Raw genomic sequence first — 26855 nt, 5'->3', positions numbered from 1 at the left:
AAAAAATTTTAATATGCATTATGTACACATATACCTGACGTGAAGTTATCTATATTCGACCCTAATTTGTTGAAAAATCCTTTTTCAATGAGAACTGCAAATAACCTGAACGAAAGGGGAACGGGGTTCATATATGTCCCACATGGCATGTGTTAAACCTTTTTACAGACAAATGAGCAATACATTCACTACTATAAAGCTTTTACATCTTGTATCAATCATACTGTGTACTGTCACTATCTCTTAATAATATGTACAATGACTTAAAATACTCACCCGAGTTTTATAAAATTTGTTACTAATTTCACCAATCTATCAGCGACCACTCTTTCCTCATTTGACAGTCGCTCGTTTGAGAATATATACATGTAAAGGTCCCCATGTCCTGCGCCAGGTATTTCCTCGTTCTTCATGCTACTCATGATACCTTTGTATGTAAACTTTAAGAGGTAGACTGGCTGAGTGGCTCTAGCATGAAGTATAGCAGATTTAACAACAGGGTACTCTATAAAAATGTCATTTACATAATCCACATAGTTCGGTATCAAGCTATTTCCAATTTCATTCTCACCGAAGTAAAACTCCTTAACCAATCTAGCCAATTTCAACTTGAACTCCTCATTTTCAAAGTCAAGGTTATTCGGTAATAAATTTTCAAAGTCGTTTGGAATTGTTCTGAACCTTTCCATGTTGTCTGAAATTATTTTCACTTCGAGGGCGTTCGTGTATGCTATCATTATCGGTACGTGAAAAAAATGTGCGTCCTTCAGTACATCTAAAGGGTCCATGTCTAGCAGACTATTCGTATTTTGTACATCTCGTTCAACGCAGGGCAGGAACATTTCTGTCAAATTTACTAACTTCCTTACTGACGTGTTTTGAAAAAATCTTGCGAGTTTATTAGGTTTCGCCTCACCGTCATACCCTAGTAATGATGCAACGTTAAGTGCACTTGAAAATGGCGTATAAGTCACAGACGTAGGGGCCAATGCGGAGCCGGATTCAAGAATAACTCTATGGAATAACCCGGTAGTGATTCCGGACAATAAGAGCAGCTCCACAGCAACAGCTCCAGATCCTGTGCCGTAGACTGTGATGTCCAGCGAGTTGCCGCCAAAGTTCTTGATGTTCCTCTGCACCCAGTACAGCGCTGCGATTTGGTCCTTTAAGCCGGCGTTTCCTGGAGCCTCTGTCGACCCGAGGCAGAGAAAACCAAGAGCGCCTAGTCGGTAGTTGAACGTAACAATTACGAAGCTTTCGTTAAGAAGTTGTTGCGGCGCACGGTAGGACCCCCATCTGTAAAAGTCATTTATTTATTAAGTTAATATTCAGCAAACGTTTACCTTTTAATGAATAATCAAACACATAAAAGAAGTTAAAAGTCAGTTAGCTAAAAAAGACATCGTTAGGATTCTGCGAGAAATGCACATGTCGAATGTACAAATTAAAACAATATTATAGATTAGCATGAATAAATAGTACTTGTGCATGGTGTAACACTTAAACTGAGTTCATTTAAAAAGAAAAGATAACATATTGTATTCCATTAGTATAATTTAATAGAGGGGTACGCAACCTTTTTAATCAAGGGTCCAATTTAAATTTGAAAATTGTTTAGCGGGCCGCACATAAAGTAACACTTATAAATAATCTACAAAACTTTTTTTTTATAATAAACATTAAAATAAGTAAAATGTCATCTACAAATTTAATACGAAAAACGCGCAGACGAGTCGTTCGTATTGCATTTTTGAATAAGTCTATGCAAGTAACTCGTCACAAATAGATTGTTTTGTTTTAGTATGTACTACCATTTTATTGTACTATATTTATGGGAGAGAGTCGATATAGTAAATTCAATTTTCGAATTGCTAGGCGTGCCGCATAAACATGAAGCGTTCTTCGTGCTTCGTGTTACTCAAATCTGATCTATGTTTGTAATAAATTAAATCCGCCTTTAAGATTTTATTTAATCTTGCAATGAATACGTAAGTTTTCATCGACAACGTTCATTATCATTAAAGCCGTAGAACGTTCACTACTGGACATAAACCTCCCCCAAAATTTCCAATAGGACCAGTTGGAAGTGGCCTGGCTGCAGCGTTTTTCAAGTCGCTTGTCCATATTATGAGTCTCCATCTCCATGTCTGAACCTCAAGCCTCATGATTTTATTTCCTAACAAAAATATATCATTTCAGCAAGACGTCCACCGCTGTATTGTATTGTTTCTGTACATGTTAATGCTGTTAGCCTTAAGGCTTTTACAGCTTCATCGGTACTGAGTTCCCGGAGCGGAAGGGTCCGTGAACTAGATTTAAAAAACTATAAACTAAAAGCTGCTAAGGCTCTTCACGGTAGAGCTTTGATAGTGTTGCTGGAGTGTGCTTGCGGGTTGAGACAGCGGCGTGGACCACAAGCGAGCCGAAGAGCGATCCGGATCCAAACACGGTCCGCCCACGCTGTTCGCGGTTAGGGAGCGGGCGGCCGCATACTAAAAACGGGTGTTACGTCCACGGCTGAACTTTTTTAAAGCCTCCTTTTATTGGGGACCTCTCGTTCTCCCCTATTTTGTGAGGGATAGGGTCTTTTTATTCTTTAAATAATATTTTTTTCACACACATATTTATTATATTTTCTTTCTCTTACATTCTTCACAATCTCATTTATTCGTCATCTATTTTTCATCACAATATCTAACATTCTCCTGGCTTATTTGTCTCCTTACTTCCGTCGCTTCCGCTTACAAAATTTTACAGTAGTTTTTTGTTTATCCTTTGGTATTCACCTCGCTGTCTTGTTTGTAATTTTTGATTGTTTTTAACATTCTTATTATTTTTTGTAAATTCCAGGTCCTTAAAACACTCTCTACATTGTACCCGACCCCCTGTCTATTTTTGTTTATCACATCCTTTATGGACCTACTGGTGAATTCTAGGAACAGGGTGCGAATCTTTTCGTCACCCATCTAGGAGGCTATGATCCCAGCCTCCATCTTCTTTTCTACCTCAAGTTCTATTTCATTTCTTTCCCTCGAAAATGCAGGACAGCCGGTGATCAGGGGCAATACGATCTGGTCCACCCCCGGTTCGAGCGCGAGGAACTCTCTTTGAAGTTTAATGACCGCTGAATATTGGACATAGAAGACCATAGATGCCCAAACAAAACTGGATTGAAGAGACATGCGTGCAGACTTTCGCTGCGTTAGCTTAAACATGCTAATCCGCTTTTCTATATCGGTTACTTCAGTTGTCATCACCTGAACCTCATTCAGGTGAAGACAGACTTATGGGTTCACCTATTATGAAAAGCTTAATATATATTATAGATCATATTATTAGGTACACTACCCAGTCTGGAAATCCCCGTCATGGACGTGAACGATGACAGGTAAAGACGCTCCATGTTCAGGTGCGAACACGTTGATCACAAGGCAGTTCTCGACTCCGTCCTCATCTATCTGAGGACACTTGATGCGATGTGTGGCTTCGAAGATACCGTCCCATTGAGGTGGCGGTTCCGGAGCCTGAAAAGGAGATAAACCGGCATTCTATTATTTTTATCCAAATTTATTCATATTATTAAGGGCAGTGTTTACCAACCTTTTTTTTACCATGTGTCACCTTAGGTTTTTTTAAATTCTTATGAAACGTTTGATACCGAAATCTAGTTTTGCAATTAAATGGCCCGAAGCGAAATAGTTAACCCTTAACTTGCCAGATTTTTTTTATATTACATTAATATTCATACCACTTGACTTTTAAGACCCAAGGATGCCAACAGAAAAAACTGAACAAGCGTTCGAAAATTAAGAAATTACCTAAACATTTACATACAAATGATTACTTTGCGTTCAAAATAGATGCCACTATTTTTTTTTAATTCTGATGTATCTTTACAGATACATTATCAAGAAAAGGGTTAACCAGCATTTAATTATTTTTATTCATATTATTAAGGGCAGTGTTTACCAACCTTTTTTATACCATATGTCACCTTAGGTTTTTTAAAATTCTTATGCAACGTTTGATACCAAAATTTAGTTTTGCAATTAAATGGCCCGTAGCGAAAGAGTTAAACTCGTGTCGAGTCCAATTTCAAATTGGCTCCCTCTGGTACGTGGGCCCCACGTTGGAAAACACTAAATGATAGTGACCACTTATTCTTCGTGAGAACAATTCCAGATGTGCCCAATTTGATAGGAATTAGAATCAAGTTGAGCTCTCCTATAATGGCATTCTTTAGCTAGAAGCAGCCTAAAGTTACGGGGTAAGGGACATGAAAATGCTCGCTAATGGAGCAAAAAAAAAACCTTTATTATTAATCCCGTTATTAGAACACAAGCGTAATTTAAGGAATTTTCACTGGGAAAAACATTTTAAACAAAAATTTATTTCGTACCTATGCCGTTGTTTTTCCATTTTTTTATGTATTTCCGATTTTCTTTGTTCGCGTCTCTGCTTGTTAGTGTTTTCTAAGTCTATTAAAGTATTTGTCAACTTAAATCTTAGGTATTTAAATCATTGAACCGCTCTGAGCCACTAACACCAGGCTTCCCCCCTCCTCCCCCAAGTGGCTTGCCAATGCGGATTTGTAGAAGTCAGGTCTTTGTGTTTTAAGGTGCCTTAGGTGTTGACCACGGTTATACCCTGTTTATCTCAAATGTCATTAAAATCTTTAAAACTTTCACATCTATAACCAATCATCCTGTATAATATATTACACAGTAACATATTTTTTACATTTTGACTATATCTAAGTACGTCAGCAAATCTAAAAAAAGACGAGGTGACCCTTTGAAAACGTTTTTTGTAATATTTGTCTAATTATTAGGTTCAATCTGGCAACAATTTGTAATTATTGGATACTCATTAGACGCTCTGATCAAAAAGTAAAGTGAAATTGTAATTTAAAACTCCCGGGAATTAGAAAGGCAGGTAAATTGTTTTCCTAAATTGCTAGGAAGTCTATAACATTTGCAAAACTCCTGGGTATTAGGCAGGTAAATTGATTTCCTAAATTTCTAGGACAGTCTATAACATTTGCCAAGCGTCTGTCCGGTCATTTGGCTCAGCACAATTAAAAGAATGTTTTTGTGTCTCAAATGCGTCAAATTTCGATTGGTCTATATCATACATTGTTTCTTTGCGACCTTTTTGCGAAAAACTTGACTCGAATCGTTGCACTACCACCGTATTCGCATGATTTGACTCTTGGCTATTCAGCAAACTTAATAGGCCAATGCGCGGACACCGTTTGTCACGGTTGTGGTGATAAAAACCGAATCGAAGATCTTGAAGGCTTTACCAAAGAAAGTATTATTCCTACTGTTTTTAGGACCGGAAAGAGTGTTGGCAAAAGTGCATTTTGTAGGACAGGGGTTATTTTGAAGAGGATGTAATTGATTTGGTAGAACAATCTAAGAATTTACATTTTATTAACGAATTTAGCTTACTGTTTGATCACAGTGACATTAAATGTCATCATATAATATTTGGGATAAAAACTTGTATTATAAATATATTTTTATCTAGAACATAACTTCAAAGGGTAATTTTGTAAAGTAGGCTTTTTCAAATTTGTTAGTGTTCCTTGTTTAGATTTATCTTTTACTAACTAAGAAAAGGGCTAAAAATGCGCGGATTTATCAGCGGGCTGGCGTGCGGTGCACTTCATTGCACGACTACTGCTGCATAGCGGAAGTAGCTATATATTAGTCCCTTTCTTAGTTAGGATAGACTTCCGCAAGGTAACGTCTGAATCTATTAGTTATCTTTTACTGGTTGTGTTCTCTAATAGGCTATCATTATGGATCAACTGCCAAAACATCTGTTCCTTGCGGGTAGTTGTGAACGAAAGCGTGTAGATTCAAAACTACTAGTGTTAAAAATCTCTCTGAATTTCTTTAGATTGTTTTGATAAATACAACTTCATCGCATTCTCAAGTGAAGTATGCACCTGTACTACGAAAGAATCTAGAAAAGAAACTTACAGCACATTCTTAAAAAGATAAAGAAAACTTAAATGAATTTTTTTCGTCGTTATCATGTAAGCTCATAGTTGTTTACTACAAGACCGCCATGATAACCAGTCTTGTGGTATCCTCATCCAATAGTTTCAATCATTTTATTACTGTGTAACAATAATAAAAGATACTTAATGGAATCAGGTGTAACCGTGCGGAAGTCCATCACAAGTAAGAAAAGGACCAATATTTAGCACATGGTTGTATGTAACACTTTCAAATGTAATTTTAGATTATCTTTAATCTTAAACCACTGACGAGATTCCGCCTCTAACCAGACCTTCTGAGCCTTACGTACAGCCATATCAGCCGCATGGCTGACCGTGTTGGAACGGATATTAATATCTGGAACTACATTTAACCGCTTGCATTGTTGGTTAAACCAAACTGCCACCCGATGTAATTTAGTTAATTTGATGTATAAACGCGCCTGTTCAGCTTGGCATGCTGATCTTAAATATTTATTGGAATCAGCCGTTACCTTACGAAAGTCCATCATACGGCATGTGCGGAAGTGGCTAAATATTGATCCTTTTCTTACTCATAATAATAGATGACAAAACAACAGAACGTCATCCAACCGATGTACTTCCCGATAAAGATCGGAATAACACCCTACACATTTGTGTACCAAATAACGATTCTAACCTTAAACCTGTCGTTACGTGTGGGCGGGCGGGCGTACGGCACCCCCAGGAACGCGTAATGAGGTGGGCCAGGGAAGAAGTACCCTCTCACGCGGCCCTGCGTCGTCAGTACATCGCGGTACGGCCTCTTAGCGGGACGCGAGGGCCACACTATACACAAAAGTAACATAATCCACACCTTGAACATCATTCTCTCCTAGTATATTAAATATACACTTGACAGGACCGTACGAATCTAACACACGTAGCTGACTAGTATTAAACACTTACTAGATAGAATGTTATGATAATATCTGCCCGTCTAAACTAAACATTGCACCAATGACGCAATTAGCCTACGAGAGCCACGTACGAAAGCCCTATGCCGTTGGAGTGGAGAATAATACACATTTTTTATATTCCATTACAATTTATTTGTGCGAATTTGTTTTAAATATGAAATAAACGTTAAAGCGTATGTGCAATCAATTGTGTTAGCGATGATTAAAATTACAAATTACATATTTAACCCTTTCGCTGTGGAGCGGAACCCATGACAAGGGCAAAATTGATGTCTTTGGTTTGTAATTGGTTATTTGAAAAAAATATCCGTACAGGCAGCGTATGCAGCTATCGCGTTAGTAACAAACAAAGTATTGACCATGATCATGCAATTATTGACACGAAAATGTAAAACAAATGCACGCTGTTCGCCGAGAAAAAGCGTTTACAGCCGAGCGCCAAAAGGCACTGTTCGCAGTGAAAGGGTTAAGTAAGGGTATTCTTATAAGTGATGAATCTTAGAAAAAGTACCAAGAGGAAACGTCGCTAATAAAAGAGGGCGTTAGTGTCACAGAGGCACCTTTTAGTATTTGACGTGAAGCGAGCGCTGCTTTATATTGATGTGTGAACTTGTTTGATGATAAAAACGTGAAAAGCAAAAGTGATAAACAGTTGATTTCTTACATAAGTGGGAGCATTTTATAACCCTAACTTGGAAATAATGGTATACATATAATATATGTCGGATTTTCAAGAAATTTCGACAACATCCATCTGTGTTTTTATACAAAATAGATTTCATTATCGATTGAAATAATTTGTCGGACGTTTAGTGGAACCGGAAAGTAATGTCGCTTTCTTAAGTTAAATTTACACGACTAAATTTAAAAAAATATATATTTCTTCAATATATTCACCTTCATTATCAACAACCTTTTGCCATCTAGTATACAAATTTTCAATGCAAGAGCTGTAACAAATCAATCTGTTTTTTCCGTAAAATATGTCGACAGAAGTCGAATGTCATATGACATTGCTCTCTAATCCCCTAATATTTCTGGCAAAGTTTAACAGGGGTTAAAATCAGGTAATAACTCCCAGTCGATTTGTCAATAACAATATCATAATAAATAATTAACATGTCGTGTATTTGGTAAAAAGGAAACGATAGAATAAACTACTACTACTACAACCTAGTGTATACTAATAAAACATATGTTTTTTTTTATTTCTAGAAATTGTGATGTAAATAGTCGAGAAAAGTCTAGAAAACAAATACAATTTAAACTAAAAATTTTGATAAACAAATCAATATGAACACAGTGAATATAAGAGAGTAGATATAAGGCGAGGTTCCGTAAGCTCGATTGCGTTCAACGAAGTAGGTCTCGTAAATATCGGTCCAAAGTTCAAGACGGTTAACATGCAGACCCTGCTGAGGTCTTAGTTCCTCCTCTATCAGCAACCAATTCTCTTTCATAGCCGTCGTCTTCTGCAATGGATCCCATTGTATGTCTTCTGTAGATGGATTTCTATAAGAACGAAATATCTTTTTAACTTTAAATTGTGCAATAAGTCCTACAGTCAAAAAGATTACAGGTGAAGACTAAATAGGTGATAGGGGTGATTGGATACAAGTATAAAAACTTAAAAGAAGCTAATGTGTTACAGATTTGTCACTAAAAAAGGTTTAAAGCTTTTACACATGTTTACATTTACTCTATAAAGTGAACACGTTACCGAAATATGTTGCATTAATTTTTTTTTTTTTTTTTTGGATAGCGATTGGCCAATAACATCAGGCAGTACAAAGTCTACTGGCATAGATGAACAATAATTAATTTTATCATTACGTTATTAAATATTTTTGAAACCATTTAAAAGATAAGGTATGCATTCACTTTAAACCTTTTAAGCTTATTTCTAGTTATGCCGTACATTGATTATAATTACCCAGTTTCAATGAAATTCTTCAACAATTCTGTTACAATTTCTATAGTATCCGTTTCTTTCGAATCGGCATCCGTAATATTACCATCTTGATAGAAAATATATCTGGCGATGTCCCCTCTAGATGCGCCGTTAATCTTAACCGGAGAAACAACTTCTTTATTTAAGTCTCCTTTAAATGCAAACTCATAAAAAAATACAGAAGCTCCCGACGCTACTATTGGTCTAGCAGCACGAATCATCGGACCCAAATATAACAAATCAGTGTAACAAAATGAAAGGAGGTCCACAGTGTTCAATTCTACTCTCCTATCACCGAAATACATAATTTTCAATTTTTCACCAATTTCTGACTTTTTATTATCATCATTAATTTTCAAATCTATTGGCAGGATTGCACTAAAATCTTTGTCTAGCTCAGACAAAGTTGCTTCCGTATGCTTTAGTGCGTCTTGCAAGCCCGCATGATTAGCAGAACCTATCATGTAGGAAATATTAGTTTTTAAATTGTTAAGCAAACTCCAAGGTGTTTTAGCAATAAATGAATCATTTCCTGTTTCTACACATGGAGCGAATTTTGTATTTCTGGCTGCTTCTACAAAGTGAACTATAGTGAAATTATTAAGTTTATTATGTTTTGATGTATCTGGTGCAATAGGGTCTTTTATTTTCTTGAATACATTGTTCGCAGTTGTGATTGGATCTCTGTCTAAAGCATATGGAGAAAGTATAAAACCGCTTTCAACTATAACTTTAGAAATATAATCTCTTGATTTTGGAGATATTGTCAGATAGCCTGCAAGTATTCCAGCATTACTTTCTCCGCTGACTACGATGTTTGATGGGTTGCCCCCGAATGCTGCTATATTATGTTTAACCCACTTCAAAGCTAAAGTTAAGTCTTTAAGTGCTGCATTACCTGGTATGGTTGCATTCTGTAAGCAAAGAAATCCTAATGCTCCTAATCTATAATTGGGTAATACCAAGATTATTCCTTTAGGGACTATGTATTCTGGACCATAAATAGATGGATCTCCGCTTCCATAATTAGAACTTCCATCGTGGATGTGAAACAAAACACCTGCGTTTGTTGCTTCCGTTGGAGTCATAATGTTTAAGGTTAAACAATTTATATCAACCGATATTTTATTGGAATAGTCTATCTGGGGACAACGTGATTTATGTTCGCTGGCATTGTGAACTTTTTCCCAAGGCACGGCTGGTATAGGTTCCTAAAAATTAATAAATTGGTTAAAAAAACATATACACTCAATTTTTATGATGCATTTAGATGTTTGACATAATTTTTACTTTTGTTACAAAAAGAAAATGTTAGAAAATCTGATTTTTCGATGGGTTCTCTTTTATGTTTGTTCATCAATTGTTTTTAACGATTTCGTCCTTAAAATTAAAAAAAATATATTTACTTGTGACGAAATAAATTTAATAAGTCGTGTTTAAACCGTTATCTTTGATTTGTACTTTCTTCTATTCATATATGCGAGATTTCGTCACTGACCATTTGTCTTTTGTGATTTGTTGACCAACCAAATTTTCGGAATACAATTAATGATTGTTATGTAGGCGATTACGATGGGTGCATTAGTAGTATTTCAAAAATTATATACGAGAAAAATTGTATTTACTACTAACTGTGCTAGCGACTTCGTTCGCGTGAAATGTAACGGAAATTTTTTTTCTTTATTTAGTTTTTTTTTCTTTAATATTTTTCATCAGCTACCTGCCAGTATAAGTCTCGTCAAAATCGGTCTAGCCATTTCAGAGATTTTCCAGAACAGACAGACAGAAAAAAATTTTAGAAATTGTAATTTTGACATATGTGCCGTGTATATTCATATGAATTTAGTAAAAGGCGGTAATTTTATTATTACAAATAGACACTACAACTTTATTTATTTGTATATCTATCAAATACATACATTGCGCCAGTTTCGGTTGGAAATCCAGTTGTGAACATCTTACGACTGAAATACATCATCATTTGCGCATCACAAGTGTTTGTTTGATTATCACACAGTTTTGATTTTGATATTTAATATGTATCAGAATAGATAGTCGCTGGGTGTTTTTTTGGTCACCGATATTGGGGGCCTATAGTTACCCTATTTTACTTTTTCACAAACTTTCCTATCTTCACCCTTTCTCTCGTATCCTTCACAATTTCTCTTTCTTCCTTCTTTTACCCTTCAAGTTTTCTATCATTGTTATATCATTTATTTACATTATATTCACGCATTGCTTAACGTATCGCCACGTCGCAGGAGTTTTAGGGTTCAGGTGTGGCCACAGACCGGCAAGTTTATGTCGTCCTGGTATAACAAGTTAATGTTGAAAGACTTTGAATAAAACAGGTCCTATTGAAAATCTATGGGGTAAGCCTATGACCAGCTGTGGGCGTACCACGATTGAATTGATGAAAATAACTATTAAATTTTATTTCTTACCTGAAAAGGATCTGATTCACTAAATGATCCGTAAGGTATATCATAAAACCTTCTTATGTTTGGTGTATCTTCATGTACGTGTCCCAGAACCGGTCCACTACTAGTTTTGACTATATATCCTTCTAAATTCTCCAAAATGATATCGGCCTTGGTTGTCAAGCTACTTTCTGTTTTTATACCATTAACATAAGCTATTATGTTTAAAGTGAAAACTATCATTAACTCCTGTAGTGACTTCATATTTCTCTACTATACTTTGCTTTATTAACCATTTAGATAGATTTAAATATAATTCGACTATGAAATAGTTGATATTTGCACTTTATACTCAAAATCAAGTCTAGTTTTTCGTCAACTTTTTACCCAAGCATAGAACTCTACTGACTGTCGTAAACTGATATAGCAAATATGAAATGCAATCAATCACAACACGTGTATAATGGCGTAGAGAGTTGCTAATACGAGTATCTTTGTGGAAAATTGAAATGGTACCTTAATTAGGTCAAACGATTTCGAAGTGGGTCAGTGTTGGCGTCCTGTAAAATGTATTTACATATTTGCTTAGACGGTTGAACATTTGTATTGCAAATTTGCAGACTTGATACGGTTGAAATGTTACTGGCCAATAAATTGAACGTATTTACCGGTGATTAATATATTTAATCTTATAATAAATCATAGAAACGATTTGTTAAGAAAAAAATATGATGATACATTATTTCAACTATTTTTTGTTTTAAATGACGTCATATCGTCAACAAATTGCAACTGCGTTTGTTTACTATTTTCTTTCCATTTTTGTCGCAATTTTTCTATTTTTTTTTCTCTACTCAAGGAGCTTTTACGTGCTTTAACACGGTGATTGGAAGTAGGTATAAAAGATTTTATTGAGTGAAGTTAGTATATATAGTTAGGTTTGGAATAATATATATTTATAACACGTATATGATTGAATTTTTAGCAATCATTTAAATTATGTTGTAAACTGTTTTGAACGGAAGTGTATATTGTTGTTAAATAATAAATAAATAGATATTACAAAAAAATAATTTTCCGTTTGACAGTACCTGTTTAATTTGTTATCGTCAAAAAAGTTCATGGAGCACTATCGCACCACTCGTGGTTCTGGTGATAACGGTTATTGTAGCTCCGAACGATATTGCCCTTGGTCCTTTCCACCCTCCCCCACACGCACCCCCCCACACATACGCACCCCCCCCACAGTTTGCTCGTTCCCTATGGGTGCGATTCATTTACTAACCTTGTTTCAAGGTGTTGTAACCTCGCGTAAGTGAATTTAATTAACAAGAGTACACTGTTAGCGTTTGGTAAATGGAACGGCAGTTTGACTGATGGTATGTATTGTTCGCCTTTGATCACACGTGACTTATTTTAATCAAAATCGAGTAAAAGTTTTTATTTCTGGAGCAATAATAGCTTGATACCTACATAATAGTCAATTGACAACAAATACCTTAATTGTGGTTTCAAGTGTTGTAATCTGAATGTAATTAAAATTTCAGCCATTTAAAGTCCACCGCTGGGACATATACCTCAAAGTTTTACAATAAAGCTTATCGATCAATAAACGAATATTTAAATGACAAGAATCCTTGGCACTGATGTTGCTAGATTATTTTGATTTCATTTAGGCTATATCTGATAATGTGTATATGTATAAATCTCTATTGTTATACTTTATCAAAAGATGTGATTATGTGGAGTTTCTTCCTGCTTCTTCTTCACAAATATAACACCTTGCGAAGTAGAGTGGAGTCAAGAATAAAATTTATTAAAAATAAATAAATAATAGGTTGACGAGCAATAAGAGTTCTAAAAGTTCCAATGTTGAATAAATGAATTTTATCTTTATTTAACACCGGTTATATCCTAAGTGAACTTGTAAAGGTCGTCTGTCAACTTTGTGGGTTGATGCCTAAGACGCCCACTGCTGGACTGCGTCTATTGCAGTGGGCCTAAATAACGATAGCATAGATGGTGTTGTCGCTTGTACCACCGGCGCGTTCATATCTCTAAAGACATTTACACTGTTAGTCGCGTGTCAAATACAATAAATTCTCCGAAGCTGTTATTTTTTGAAGGTTACAACCACCTAAGTAATTGTAGTGAATTTAGAGATAGTGACGTCACACTTAGGCTGTTCAGATATATATTTTCAATGTTTGGTTATATATGTAAAAGCCATAAAGAGGTAAACATAGCCCATTTGCTGTCATTAGTTGTTTAAAGGCTATATATTATAGGCATTATTATTAATTATTGTTGACCACCTGTTCGATAATTTCTGCGAAAGTCTATGTCGCAATCCAATAGCTTCGGAGTGACTATATACTTAAAAGATTTAAAACCATTATTAAAAAAAAGTTAAACAATTCTATCCAAGAAAACTATACTGATTTTAGGCTAAGTAAGAAAAGGACCAATATTTAGCCACTTCCGCACATCCAAACACAGAGCCAAACAAAGACTGTGTTTGGCACTTATCGGTGTAACATAACTCCTGAAGATGCTCCGTGGAGGGGTGAAACACGTGTTGAGTGATTTGACGGTGGCAGTTGTGTAATTCGCTTTGTTTGCCGCATACGCATTTATCAGCGGGCTGGCGGGCGGTGCACATTGTTGCACGACTACCACTGCATGTGCGGAAGTGGCTAAATATTGGTCCTTTTCTTACTTAGGATGAACTTCCGCGAAGTAACGCCTGATTCCATTAAAGATTTTAAGTTAATTATTGTCGCGCACTCTTTATAAAACTATATTTGTAAAGAGCAACTGTTTAGTTTCCCGCCGCAGAACTTAACAGCATAACTGCCTTCCGAGCCGGCGGCAACTTCCTGTAAGGGTAACTAACAATGCTGACATTTTATTTTAATTAACGATTCGAAAGTGATTGTAATACTCTATTCGAATAAAAAATTTTTTGGTTTTAATAAACTTTAAAGCTTTTAGATTACAAATAAGCTATACATTCACTCCTTTAAAGCTTCAACTAATACAGAGTCACATACACTTTATTGCACCACTACTACTGCATGTGCGGAAGTAGCTATATATTGGTCCTTTTCATACTTCAACTAATAACCCTATATATTATATAGCATGTTAACTGTGGAAGGTTCAGATGGTTGAACATTTGTATTGCAAATTTGCAGACTCGATACATAATAAATGTTACTGGCCAATAAATCGAAAGTAATTGCCTGTTATTAATATATTTATCGATTTAATAAATTATAGAAACGGTTTGTTGAGAAAAAATTATGACGATACATTATTTCAACTATAAAATGTTTTCGCCACTAGTCAAAGGCCTCCCGCATGTATTTCCTATAGGACCTATTGAACGACCTGAACAACTTGACAAATCTAAGTCAATTAATGTATTATATCCTAGTCTATACAAATAGATATATATATACTATATATTGGTCCTTTTCTTACTTCAACTAATAACCCTATATATTATATAGCATGTTAACTGTGGAAGGTTGGTTAAATATTACAAAACCATAATACATAATCTAAACACGCATGTTTTCTTTTTTCAGGTAAATAATCTGCAAATTGTTTAAGCTAGTCTGACCGTGGTAAGTAACATTATAATGAAAATATAAACACGTTACAAGTCTTCCTTGAAGTTACCTGTGTGAATAAGTAGAAAACTTATCCTTTATAACTTATATAGGTATCGTCGCTTCAACATATAGACCCCCACTACGAAGCATAGGCCTCCCATAAAGATATATTACTTGGGGGATATACTATAATCGCCACGTTTAGCAGGCAAGTTGGCGATCGCAGTGTGGTGTTATGGTACGCAGAGGACACTGCTGCCCATGCTCTGGAATTTTTTTTGTGAGCAGTGGCAGTCCTGTATAATTAAAAGTAAAAAATGCAAGAAATATTAGAATTTGTGAAGAAAGAAAGATAGAGAATAAAAGTAGAAATTATAAGAATGGACGTAGAATACGCATTTATCAGCATGCAGGCGGGCGGTGCACTTTGTTGCACGACTACCACTGCATGTGCGGAAGTGGCTAAATATTGGTCCTTTACTTACTTAGGATGGACTTCCGCAAGGTAACGCCTGATTCCATTAAATATATGTAATCTTTGTTTATTATAAAAATATTTTTCGATAGTTAAAATAACACGTTTATTTATTGTATGTCATTTCTGATATCAAGCAATGGTTGGAGACTTCCATCTTAACGCATTAAAGGATTTTGGACGAGGGAGGTATTGGTCATAAGGTTCTAGTTCTTCTTTTGGTCTAACTAGTGGGGGGTGGGGCTACCCACGCCGTGTTTTCCGGTTCTTGGTCGTCATAAGCTTGCTTATATCCAATCTCGAACCAGATCATACTAGATAGAAGCATTGCTGGAGTTACTTCTGCCATTTATCCAGCACTATAGTGAGTTGTCTTCTTTGGTGCTCCTGTTTCGGAATGATAGGCGGGTATTGTCGACGAATAACAGCACAAGTCGAGATCCCCTCGTTAGAACCTTTGGGTCTAATCACCCCATAACACGTTCACCGAAGCGATCTAAGAGTTCGGCGGCCTACCACTCGAATCGGCGCTTCCCCAAACCCTTTGAGCTTCGCAATTTAAATTAGGTCTTACGAATCGTAATGTTAAAAACTAGATATTGTGAGGACGTGTAGAAAAAAAATAGTTTAAAGTTTAAGTTAGGAAATAGTTTAAGAAGAGACTAGAACAACTTAGCTTAGTCACCACTGACGTACCAATATAACGAAATTTAGTATAATATCCAAGTCTTGAAATATCATTAGTAAATCTGTTCCAGTGTAGATAGATATTACAATACGAACGGTGACTGAATTAAAGCGATGTCATACATCTGAGATGGCGTGAGTTACATTCGTAATCCCTCTCAATTATGCATTCATATCATATGTAAACTCGATTGAGATCCGTATTGTATGTGTAATTATTTAGATCAGGGCTTCACAAACTATTTCCGAAGGCGTTTATTAAACTTAAATTTATGAATACTGTGTTAACTTTAATGTTCTCATTTCTCTTCGTCATAATTTCAGTTGTACACACTTCCACTGTTGGACATAGACCTTCCATAGAGATTTACAATAAGGGCGGCTAGAATTGACCCCGCTGGATTTAAAAACAATATCAAATAATTATTGTGTTACTGTGACATCGAAATGATCCAAACTGTGTTCTAAGATGTAAAGATGAAGGGAAAAAGGCAATGAAAGGCAGATGACATGAATGACAAAAGGAAAGTACGAAAAAAATTGTGAAGAATAGACGGAGAATGTGAAAAGAATTGTGACCGAAAAAATTATTTACCCGAAAAAGTCAGCAAGTGCAAAGTCTCTTCCACGTGGCAGAAATAACGCGAGGTCTCAAAAATGACCATTAAAAATATAAAAAAATTAGTGATAAAGCCCTTTATTCTTAATTTAAAAAATTACAGTTATGTGTCTCTTACTTCAGTGTGCCCAATGGATCAGGCCTCCCCTAACTTCTTCTACTGACATTGTCACTTGCTACTCTTCTCCTATGGTCTCCTACCCTGAGTGTTTCGATCGGCTTCCCATCTTATGTTATACTTTCAATACTTAAAGAAATATTATAATAGTTTTAACATTTATATTAAAAAGTTTGTTTTTTGTCTTGTATAATATCGTTCGTAAATCTCATCCCACATGTCTGTCCCTGTGGAGTGAGGGTAGTCTGACATCTCTGTATTCAAGCCGATATTTAAAACGCGCGGTGCTTTGTGATCTAGTGCCTCCCAATGCACGGCATCTGCGGCATGTGGAGTTGGATTCCTGGTGATATAAAAAACAGTATATACAATTTTCACAGGATAATGAATTCATTTTTGATTAAAGCTATATTTTACTCTGTTGAGGCATCTATAAATATAAAAATGAATGTTTGTCTGTATGTCCTATATAGAATTGTAAGCTATGCATTTCATCATGTGACAATCTTCAGCAAAGTTGTCGTGCATATGCCCACGAAGGTTCTCGAAAGATGGCGCCACCATCATTCCAAGAAATTGAAATCTTGCCGTGACAACTCATGCTGATTAGAATTGAAATGAAAATAGCGAACGAATGATGACGTTTCGAGTTGTGGGTGATATAAGAATGTATGTTAATTGTAAAATTCGGGTCCGGCTTATATAATTAAAATTAAAAGGAAAAAAAACTTAGTTCACTATATATTTGTATTGTTTAATTTCACTCGGAAGTCGCAGAGCACAGCTAGTGTTTAATATATTTAATGTTGAGCTTTCAGTCAAAAGTTCCCAGCAAATATTCAAGAAATAGAGTTACAAAAAGCATGTTTTTAAAATTACTTGAATCAAAACTAATTAATTAATTGAAATAAACATTTGGTTGAAGAAGCAATGGATTCCTGATACTGATTTTGAGAGCATACGATTAAAATACAACTTTTTACGGACCCCATGATGATACCGTAGAGATTAGAGCAATAGTCGCCAAGCGGTTGAGAAATGAGACTTGCGATTGTAAGTGACGGGTTCAATTCCCAAGATATATTCTTATATAATTCACACTAAGGTACATTAATTAACCCTTTTCTTACCGCTGTCCGTTCCGCCGAATGACGCTACTGAACCGGGCATGTGTGCGTTTCTTATTATATTTCTTTATTTTAGTTTCCAAATACGCACTTCACTTCCAAAGAATTGTTTTCGACTGAAGGGGCATTCAATAACAAAATTGATTGCACCTTAAGAGGAATCAATAATAACAATGCAATATAAGGAATGGCAAATGGATGCTACCACTCCAGCGCAGGTATACACAGAGCGTTCAGTGAACGACGGCTAACTTCGGCGCTGGTAACCAAAGGGTTAAAGAGGGTGCCACTACTCAGAAACAAGTTTCCAGAGGTTGGACAGCACCATACTCTAACTATAATACCACACCGATTGAAAACTCTACTAGAAAGCGTGGCGAATATGGTATATCCCCCCCATAGATATCTTTGGGGGAGGTAATGCTTAGATTCTATATGTACCATTTTAGAGTGTACTAAGAAAGAGTGTTACAAGACTAATCGACTTACAAATGCTTCACGAAATTGGTCCAAAGTGTGACCAGTATATCTTGAACCTTTCCGTCATCCCCGTTAAGACTTCGACCGTTCTCGGAGAATAAATATGCCAGCTCATCTGTGTGGGCTGCACCGAATTTTTCCATGCCACTCTCCGGTTCTACACCCGTGTCGCCCGAGTGGGAGAACTGGTAATAGTAAACCGGATATGACGATGTTGAAGAATGCATGAGCGCGCTTCGGTGTATATGATTGATGAAATATGCGTCACTGAAAAAAAAAGATTAAATCCTGTTCGAAATTTAAATAAACCAATATTATACTTTTTTTATTTAATTACGTTGTTTAAGCCCATAGACACCACTACTAGACATAGGCCTCCTTCAAAGATATCTATGAGGGGCTATATTATAATCGCCACACTTGGCAAGCAGGATGGCGATTAAAGTGCGGTATTATGGTGCACAGAGGACATAGCTGCAAATCTTCTAGAAACTTGTTTGTGTGCAGTTGCAATCCTTTATAATTATTTCACAAAGTGTGAATTATCACGCGATTTTACGCCATCCGGCCTGCCATGCAAGGCGATTATGGTATGTCCCCCCATAGATATCTCTATATCTATGGGGGGATATGCCTAGCAGAAGAATGTAAAAAGGGCATGATTGAATAAAACTTGTATCAAACTAAGCTCAGGTGTAATGACATGCTTTTACTTAAAGAAAAGTTTATTTATGAAAGCCTTTACCACAGTAGTTGAAGGTATTTAATGGTATCTGGCTCATAGAGATTTAAAAAAAAGTTTTCTTGTTATGTTTCTTGTTAAGCAGTACACAGTTGCCCACAAAGAAGATACTGCTTTAGTTATAATTTTAAACTGGCGACTTACATTAATATTTTGGGTTTAGAACATAGAATTTGTTTTTAGAATCAAATTTAGAATTAACCTTTATAGGCAAACAGTGACTACTAATAAAAATGTTATAATCCAGATTGGTTATATATTATTTCATTGCTCGTGCAATTTCCGGATGTTTGGGCCTATAGGTTCTCGAGGGGCGACCAAAAACCGGTAGATGAAGCGTGGGTAGGCCTATACTAGTTGGACTGACGATATAGTCAAGGTTTCGGGTTGTCCCTGGGCAGCGCAAGATCGGTCATCTGTTACAAGTTACAGAACCCTCTAAACAATAAACACGGAACCCTAGTATCAATAAGTGCCGTAAACACGCATGACCTTGAAGTCATTCATAAATTTTTGTGTACGGTTCTAGAAAATTCCGACCGAGTATCATCTCAAACTTACTAGAACCTTCTCCGTATTATAAATAGGTGACGACAGTTCAGTATTGCTTTTCGAGTTATAAGATTAAGATCTACGATCAGTGATATAAAAGTGACTATTGACTATTTGATACGTTATTTGTACAGTAACTTCTTAAGCGATTCGGAAGCATTGTTTGAACTAAGCGAAAGTATACTTTGTGCTTTTAAGATTTTTGAATAAAAGACTCCTTGTGTGAACCGGTGGTGTTTCATTTCAAGTCAGATTCCACAGTACGTAACAATATTTAAAGATCTCCACGTTGCAATAGACATATCAGCTGCAATAATAATTGCCATTGTGTAAACAATATGATGTAAATAAAAAAAAAACAATACAATGACTTACGTATGGTAGCGTAGTAATGACTCAACACTATAGTTGTTGTTCTTGAAATAAATTTCTTTTATCTTATCTCGAGTGTGCTTTAATTCTCTTGTACTCATACCGTTCAGTTCCATAGGAAGAAGAAACGACATATCACTATGAAGCCTTCTAGAAACTTCTGCAGCTTTGAGAACGTTAGCGAATACGTAGGCTTCGTTGTCGTTATAGCCTATTATAAGCGGAACATGAAAAGCTTTTCCATCGGAAAGCATGTCATACGGCGCGTCTGTTAACACCCTTTCTTCTTTCTTAAAAGATTTCTCTACGCAAATACCGAATGGCATGTATGGCATTTCTATTCTTTCCGACTTAATTACCAAGTCTTCTATACTTGCTTCTATAAAAACATCTGGAACTTTCTTATTATTGAATAATTCCTGCAATGCCCTCATTCGGGATTTGGTGTCGTAATTAAAGGCCCATGGACTTAGAACGGTTCCACTTTGCATGACGGCGCCGTGAAATAGGCCATGCGACATCGATGAGAGCATGATCGTCTCTACAATCGCCGCCCCGAAACTTTCACCAGCCACCACCACTTTATCCGGGTTGCCTTTAAAAGCTACGATGTTGTCTCTGACCCACCGGAGAGCTAGCACTACGTCTTTGATTCCAGCATTGCCAGGTATCGTCTCTTCTTCTGTACATAGAAATCCAATTGGTCCCATTCTGTAAGTGTAAGTAGTTTAATATGCCGTCCGAAAGATTTCACCAAAAACGGGCGCTCTTATAAAAATCAGACGAGGCAGAGGTGAAATGCTTTCGATGTGTTGATAAAAAAATATACCATACCGATGTCGAACAATGACGACTATTATTCCTCTTCTAACCAATTGACCTGGATGGTAAGATCCGCTGCTACTTTTGACCCACACCAACACTGGATAAAGAGTGTCGTCGGAAGATGGAACATGTACGTCTAATTGTAAACACTTGTCCACTTGCGAACTCTCTGTACAGTGAGGATCGCTTGCTTCTCTTACTCCCGTCCAGGTTGGAGCAAGGCCTGCACGCTGAAATATAAAACTTTCATAATAATATATTGACACTAAAATTTGCACAGTTCCTTGTGTATCCACTGTCGAAATATTGGTTTTGAAATAAGTATCTAATAATGAAAAAGCTTTCTGAAGGTAAAATCTTTTTTGTATCAATTATGTGAGTTAAGTCGCGTTTTCTTTGATGCAATTTATTTAAAACAAGCTCTCTGTCTGCTTTGCATCTTCCGCACTGCCTTTCGTGGGTGTTATAACTCGATGAAAGTAATATTTATTACAAATTTCCAGTCACTTAGCATTAATTAAGTTAAACTTAAACTTCAATCATCGTGTATATATGTAGATTAATCCTTTTAGTGACAAACATATTTTACCAATATATGCTAAAAATGCCTGTTAAAAAGTGCATTTTTACAGATAGTTTATATGTACAAGAAAAATATTTATCATTTCTGTTATAATGCAACAATATTCGTAATTTTTTCGACATTCTCTTCAGAATATTTTATATGCTAATAATAAAAACACAAAAGGTGAATACTACTAATTTATTGATAAGGAAATAAATATAAAAAAAACTATTGAAAATAAACTAGATTTATTTACAAACGTGTTTCCCTGCTCAAACACAGTGCAGTCCTTTTAAAAACACCTGCGCAAGTGATCTGTCAGAAGGAGTGTGATCGCGAAGTTTTAGCATTTTTCACAAATAGCAGCGCGACGGCGCTCCTTGGCATTAACCCTTAACAGCCTGATTAACGAAAGTGATTTTTTTAATATTACTGTGTTTGCTTGAGGGTCTAGATGAAGGTAAAAATAGATTGTTTTTTTTAATTTCGTTGGAAAGAATATTATACAACAGTAAAATTCGTATAGCCAACCTATAAAAAAAAACTAATAGTTATGTGAACATTCGGTTTAACACTAATTATACCAACACTTATTGGGTCCTACTAGAACGTATGGAATATGGTAGTTAGGAAGGAAATACAAATATTTTTAGACAAAAAGGTACGTTGATCATTTCTTTTACAAACGCAAAATACAAAAATTTTTGATCCATAGCTCATCATGTTGTTTAAATTTTTAATGCAAAATATCAAAATGGGTCATTTGACCCGTAATGGTATATTTAGTGTTAAAAGATTGGTATCAAAATTGAAACTCTGGGCTATTAAGGGTTAAAAGGGTTAATAATGATATTTACCTTAAACCGTGACCTATTTGCCGAGGCGTAGGGTATACCAATATATGATATGTATCCTTCACGACGTTCTCCATGGACCACGCCCTGAGCCGTGGTAACCAATTCTTGGCAGGTCATTTGGATTAAACCAACTGCTATTATCAGAGCTATTTCCATCATTTTGTTCGTAACCGTTTGGATGTCACATATCCCGTGAATTCAGTTTGTTAATGATATATAAAATTTTCCTTTCATAGATCGATTGATATTATTATTGTTACATCGGAACATGTGCAGGTAATATTCATACTTTCATCACGAAGTCATAACGTGGATATGCCATTGATATAGTATCATCATGTGAGGTTATAGAGGCCCACTGCAAACCAAAGGGAGAGACCTATCTTACGCTGCTAGCATCCAGTGGCTTTTTTTGCGGTATGTTACCGAATATTAAATTGGAGACCGTGATGCACCTGGTCACAGGCTATCATGCATTCGAAAGACTCAGTTAGGACCTCTCTTATGAGCGACTGTCGCCTCCCTTTTAGTACCGTAGCACTGAGATAATAAAGGAGATTATAAATAGGAGTAAATAAGTTTGTATAAGAATTTTACTTTCGGTTAGAATATATTTCGAATGAATATAGTAATGTAGAGTATATTAGAAATAAATTAGAATAAAAAATGTGATAAATAAAGAAATATAAAAAGTAAACCAAAGAGGTTAGAATAAAGAGAAATAGTAACTGCATTATTGTTGACATTGTTGATGTATGGAAGGAGGAAGAGAATGATAAAATTAAGAAAGAAATCGTGATGGGGGAGAATTAAAAATTTTTTTTTTTTTTTTAAATATGGAACTGAAAATAAAGTCCCTGTCCTTTCTAAAATAAGAGTATATGAGAGGCCACGAAAGCTAGGCCATAAAAAATTGAATTGGAGATTTTGTAGTCCTATACTATATCTACTTATTAATATTTTTTCGTTGGTCATGAGAACCGAAAGGTCCTTCCTGGCGACCACGATCCGGTAAACGCGGCGTACGCTGCACTCTAAGTGGACCTACTAAATAGTTTAGGTCGCGGGGAAGTCGCCAGATGCGGTTAGAAAAGGACCAATATATGGCTACTTCCGTCAATGCAGTAGTAGTCGTGCAAAAAAAGCGCACCGCCCGCCAACCCGCTGATAAATGCGTATGCGGCAAACAATGCGAATTACACAACTACCGCCGTTAAATCGCTTAACGCGTGTTTCACCCCTCCACGGGGCATCTTCAGGAGTTATGTTACACCGATTAGTGCCAAACACAGAGTGAGCTCAGTCCTATTGTCTATTGCAGAGTTCCCCAAACTTTTTTGTGTCGTAGACCCCTTGCCATGTTTTTCCGTGTTGGGTAGACCCCCTACTTATCTAATATTGATTTCCTGTAAATTTCTAACTCTAGTGAAGTTTAGTGTTAAAAATTACAGTAAAAACACATGTTAATTTAAACATTTATTAATTGAATTTAAATTAAAACTGTTCAAAATTAAATTTTGTATCTACTATACCAACTAAACCAATCTATTATACCAACTTTCTAACTTACACAATTTTATAAAATAATATAATTATTTTTTTACTTCATAGGTACTTTTATAAATAATGTAAATGTTTTGATTTTATAATATAGTATGATGTAAGTAAATAGGTACTATCAGTGTATGTGTCGAGATCCTCTATCGTGGGGTCCATGCATAGCCAGAACCGATATATCGGCTCTGGCACTTCTCGCCAGTGTAGTGGGAAGCGATATATCGGCTCTGGCACTTCTCGCCAGTGTAGAAAGAACCTATATCGGCCCTAACACTTCTCGCCAGTGTAGCAAGAACCGATATATCGGCTCTGGCACTTCTCGCCAGTGTAGTGGAAAGCGATATATCGGCTCTGGCACTTCTCGCCAGTGTAGCAGGAACCGATATCGGCTCTAACACTTCTCGCCAGTGTAGCAAGAACCGATATATCGGCTCTGACACTTCTCGCCAGTGTAGCAGGAACCGATATATCGGCTCTGGCACTTCTCGGCAGTATAGCAGGAACCGATTTATCGGCTCTGGCACTTCTCGCTAGTGTAGCAGGAACCAATATATTGGCTCCCGTCATTAAAAAGGTTAAATAAAAAACAACTCAACTGTCTCATCGAAACTTCAAATTGTTAAAATATGTATTCCAAAACGGTTGTCCATGTTATAATATACGTATCATATCGTTCCCTATCAATCTCTCTACCTATTGCGAACTGTGTGTTATAACCTGTGTTTAAAATTGCACGCATTCTATATTCATAGTTAGCAATGCGTTCATTGATTTCACTTTTAACTTCCGTCTGTGCGTGACAATGTTGTTTTATAAAATGACACTCGGAATATTTATTTTGTGGCGACTATGATATATCCCCCATTAATAACTTTGGGGAAGGCCCTACAGGCTGTTTACGGTAATACCCAGGATTTTGGATTACAAAATCTTTTACAACACCGTATTTGCGTTCGTGAACATATGATCAACACTTCGGTGTTCTAACTGGCTTAAGTATTTCAAAACGCATCATTCGATCATAATAATCTCGCTCTGGAGACGAAATATGGAAAATGAAACAAAAAATATAACCTTTCGCACTCTTTTATTGCAACAAAAACATGTAAACATCTTCGCTGTAGAATGAAATACAAAACAAAATAGCGGTAAAAAAACAGCTAACCTATTAAGCCTTACAATTTATTTTATACCTTTCATGGACTACATCACATTGCCATTATTACTATAGCGTAGTCGTGTTAAAAAATAGTGACTCATTATTGACACAAAGTTTTCACCTTAACCCTGAATAGCCTAGAGTTTCAATTTTGATACCAGTCTTTAAAACCGAATGTTCACATTACTATTAGTTTTTTTCATAGGTTGGCTGTACGTATTTTACTGTTGTGTAATATTCTTTCCAACGAAATTAAAAAAAAAATCTATTTTTCCCTTCATCTAGACCCTCAAGCAAACACAGTAATATTAAAAAAAAATCACTTTCATAAATCAGGCTATTAAGGGTTAAATTTGAATGTTAAAGCGACAACCCTAGCTGTGGTACCTTCGCAAAGTCATGAAGCTTCCAACACATGTACTGTTATAAGGTCGAAGCTGAAGATCTAAAATCAAACAGTCAAACAGATTTATGACTAATAAAGACGTTACTTCGACTTGTCAATGTCAACGCGACTCTCTAATATATGATTACACCAAAGTGCTGACTCATCACGATATCTCTAAAACCATAAGGCTAAGAGACTTGATATTTAAGTAGGAATATTCCATTCGACAAGTGGATGTCAGCTAAGAACGTGTTTTACAATATTCCACTTGCAAAGGGTTTGGTGGTGATCATAGAAAAAAGTGCTTGTTTTGAACTATGGCTGCTGTAGGAGTCAAAAATTATTAAGAATGTATTTTAATAAATAACACCCACAAAAGGCAATGCAGGATAAGCGAAGGGGGAGAGGGGGGAGGGAACAACTACTTATTGTTTTAGACAGTGCGATGTGACAAAGATGAGTATTTTTAACACGAATATACTAATAGTAAATAGTAGCATAATTGAGCTGCTCAGAAGCCAATGCGGTAAAGTCGATTTTTATATATTTTCTGATTTTTTGAAATTTTGATGAAATAAATAATGTTCTTACTTATTATAGGATTCACTCATTGGTTACTGTTCTCTAGGTTAGACAGCTCTTTTTAGTAGCTTCTGAATATACTGTATAATAATTTCAGAAGCCATTGTAAATAAGTCCACCTTCTATCAATATTTTTTACATATATTTCTAATCTTATTCAGCTGCCAAAAGGTATATAGGTTGTCTGTACGTATTTTACTGATGTTTAATATTCTTTCCAACGAAATTAAAAAATATAAAACTATTTTTCCCTTTATCTAGACCCTCAAGCAAACACAGTAATATTAAAAAAAATCACTTTCGTAAATCAGGCTATTAAGGGTTAGGATGTTGTCATTATTTCAATAAATAATTACGTTTTTATTTACACATCCCGTATATGTCTTGTTTTTTTGCAGAGTTTACACTTCGATAAAAGGCTTTATACACTTTTCTAATTAAATTAATAAACGAATATTTTTAAAAACTAATGTATGAAAAGACATTAATTTTCTCAATTTTTGTGTTTTGGACCACATTGGCTTCTGAGCGGCTAAGTTAACGTAAAAAAATCATAGATAAAAAAACATTTTGCATTGAAAAATCCTATCAAATCTTATTATAAATCTTACGCTAAATATCTCACAGTAATACTGGAAATATTATATGCATGTAACACACAAATTATTTTCACATTTATCAATAGTCACACGCTCTTAATAATACGAGTCTTATAGTTTATATAATAAATAAAGCTACCGTCCCGGACGCGACGCGGGAAAATGTTAGTTCGCTGGAAATTAAAAACCTTAAGCGGATATAGAATATA

The 26855-nt window shown here is 35.7% G+C and overlaps 3 protein-coding genes across 3 annotated transcripts; all 3 read right to left on the bottom strand.

The window, feature by feature from the left end:
- Positions 1 to 272: 272 nt before the first annotated feature.
- LOC137920011 (juvenile hormone esterase-like) lies at positions 273 to 8439 on the bottom strand. Its single transcript, XM_068763245.1, has 4 exons — positions 8355 to 8439; positions 6672 to 6820; positions 3349 to 3524; positions 273 to 1296 (listed from the first exon to the last, which is right to left on the bottom strand). Exons 1-4 carry the CDS (start codon positions 8437 to 8439, stop codon positions 273 to 275), a joined length of 1434 nt encoding a protein of 477 aa, XP_068619346.1.
- A 441-nt stretch (positions 8440 to 8880) lies between these two features.
- Positions 8881 to 15766, bottom strand: LOC137920009 (esterase FE4-like). Its single transcript, XM_068763244.1, has 3 exons — positions 15646 to 15766; positions 11347 to 11513; positions 8881 to 10113 (listed from the first exon to the last, which is right to left on the bottom strand). The coding sequence occupies exons 1-3, from the start codon at positions 15764 to 15766 to the stop codon at positions 8881 to 8883; spliced, it is 1521 nt and encodes a 506-aa protein (XP_068619345.1).
- Positions 15767 to 17000: 1234 nt separating this feature from the next.
- Positions 17001 to 22478, bottom strand: LOC137920008 (juvenile hormone esterase-like). Its single transcript, XM_068763243.1, has 5 exons — positions 22362 to 22478; positions 20949 to 21169; positions 20118 to 20825; positions 18458 to 18715; positions 17001 to 17184 (listed from the first exon to the last, which is right to left on the bottom strand). Exons 1-5 carry the CDS (start codon positions 22476 to 22478, stop codon positions 17001 to 17003), a joined length of 1488 nt encoding a protein of 495 aa, XP_068619344.1.
- Positions 22479 to 26855: the final 4377 nt, after the last annotated feature.

The sequence above is a fragment of the Battus philenor genome, unplaced genomic scaffold (genome assembly GCF_028537555.1).
Source record: "Battus philenor isolate CCGP_79_NKW_IND1 unplaced genomic scaffold, ilBatPhil1.0.hap1 SCAF_17, whole genome shotgun sequence".
NCBI classification, from domain to species: domain Eukaryota; kingdom Metazoa; phylum Arthropoda; class Insecta; order Lepidoptera; family Papilionidae; genus Battus; species Battus philenor.
This window is presented reverse-complemented; position numbering and strand designations above follow the sequence as displayed.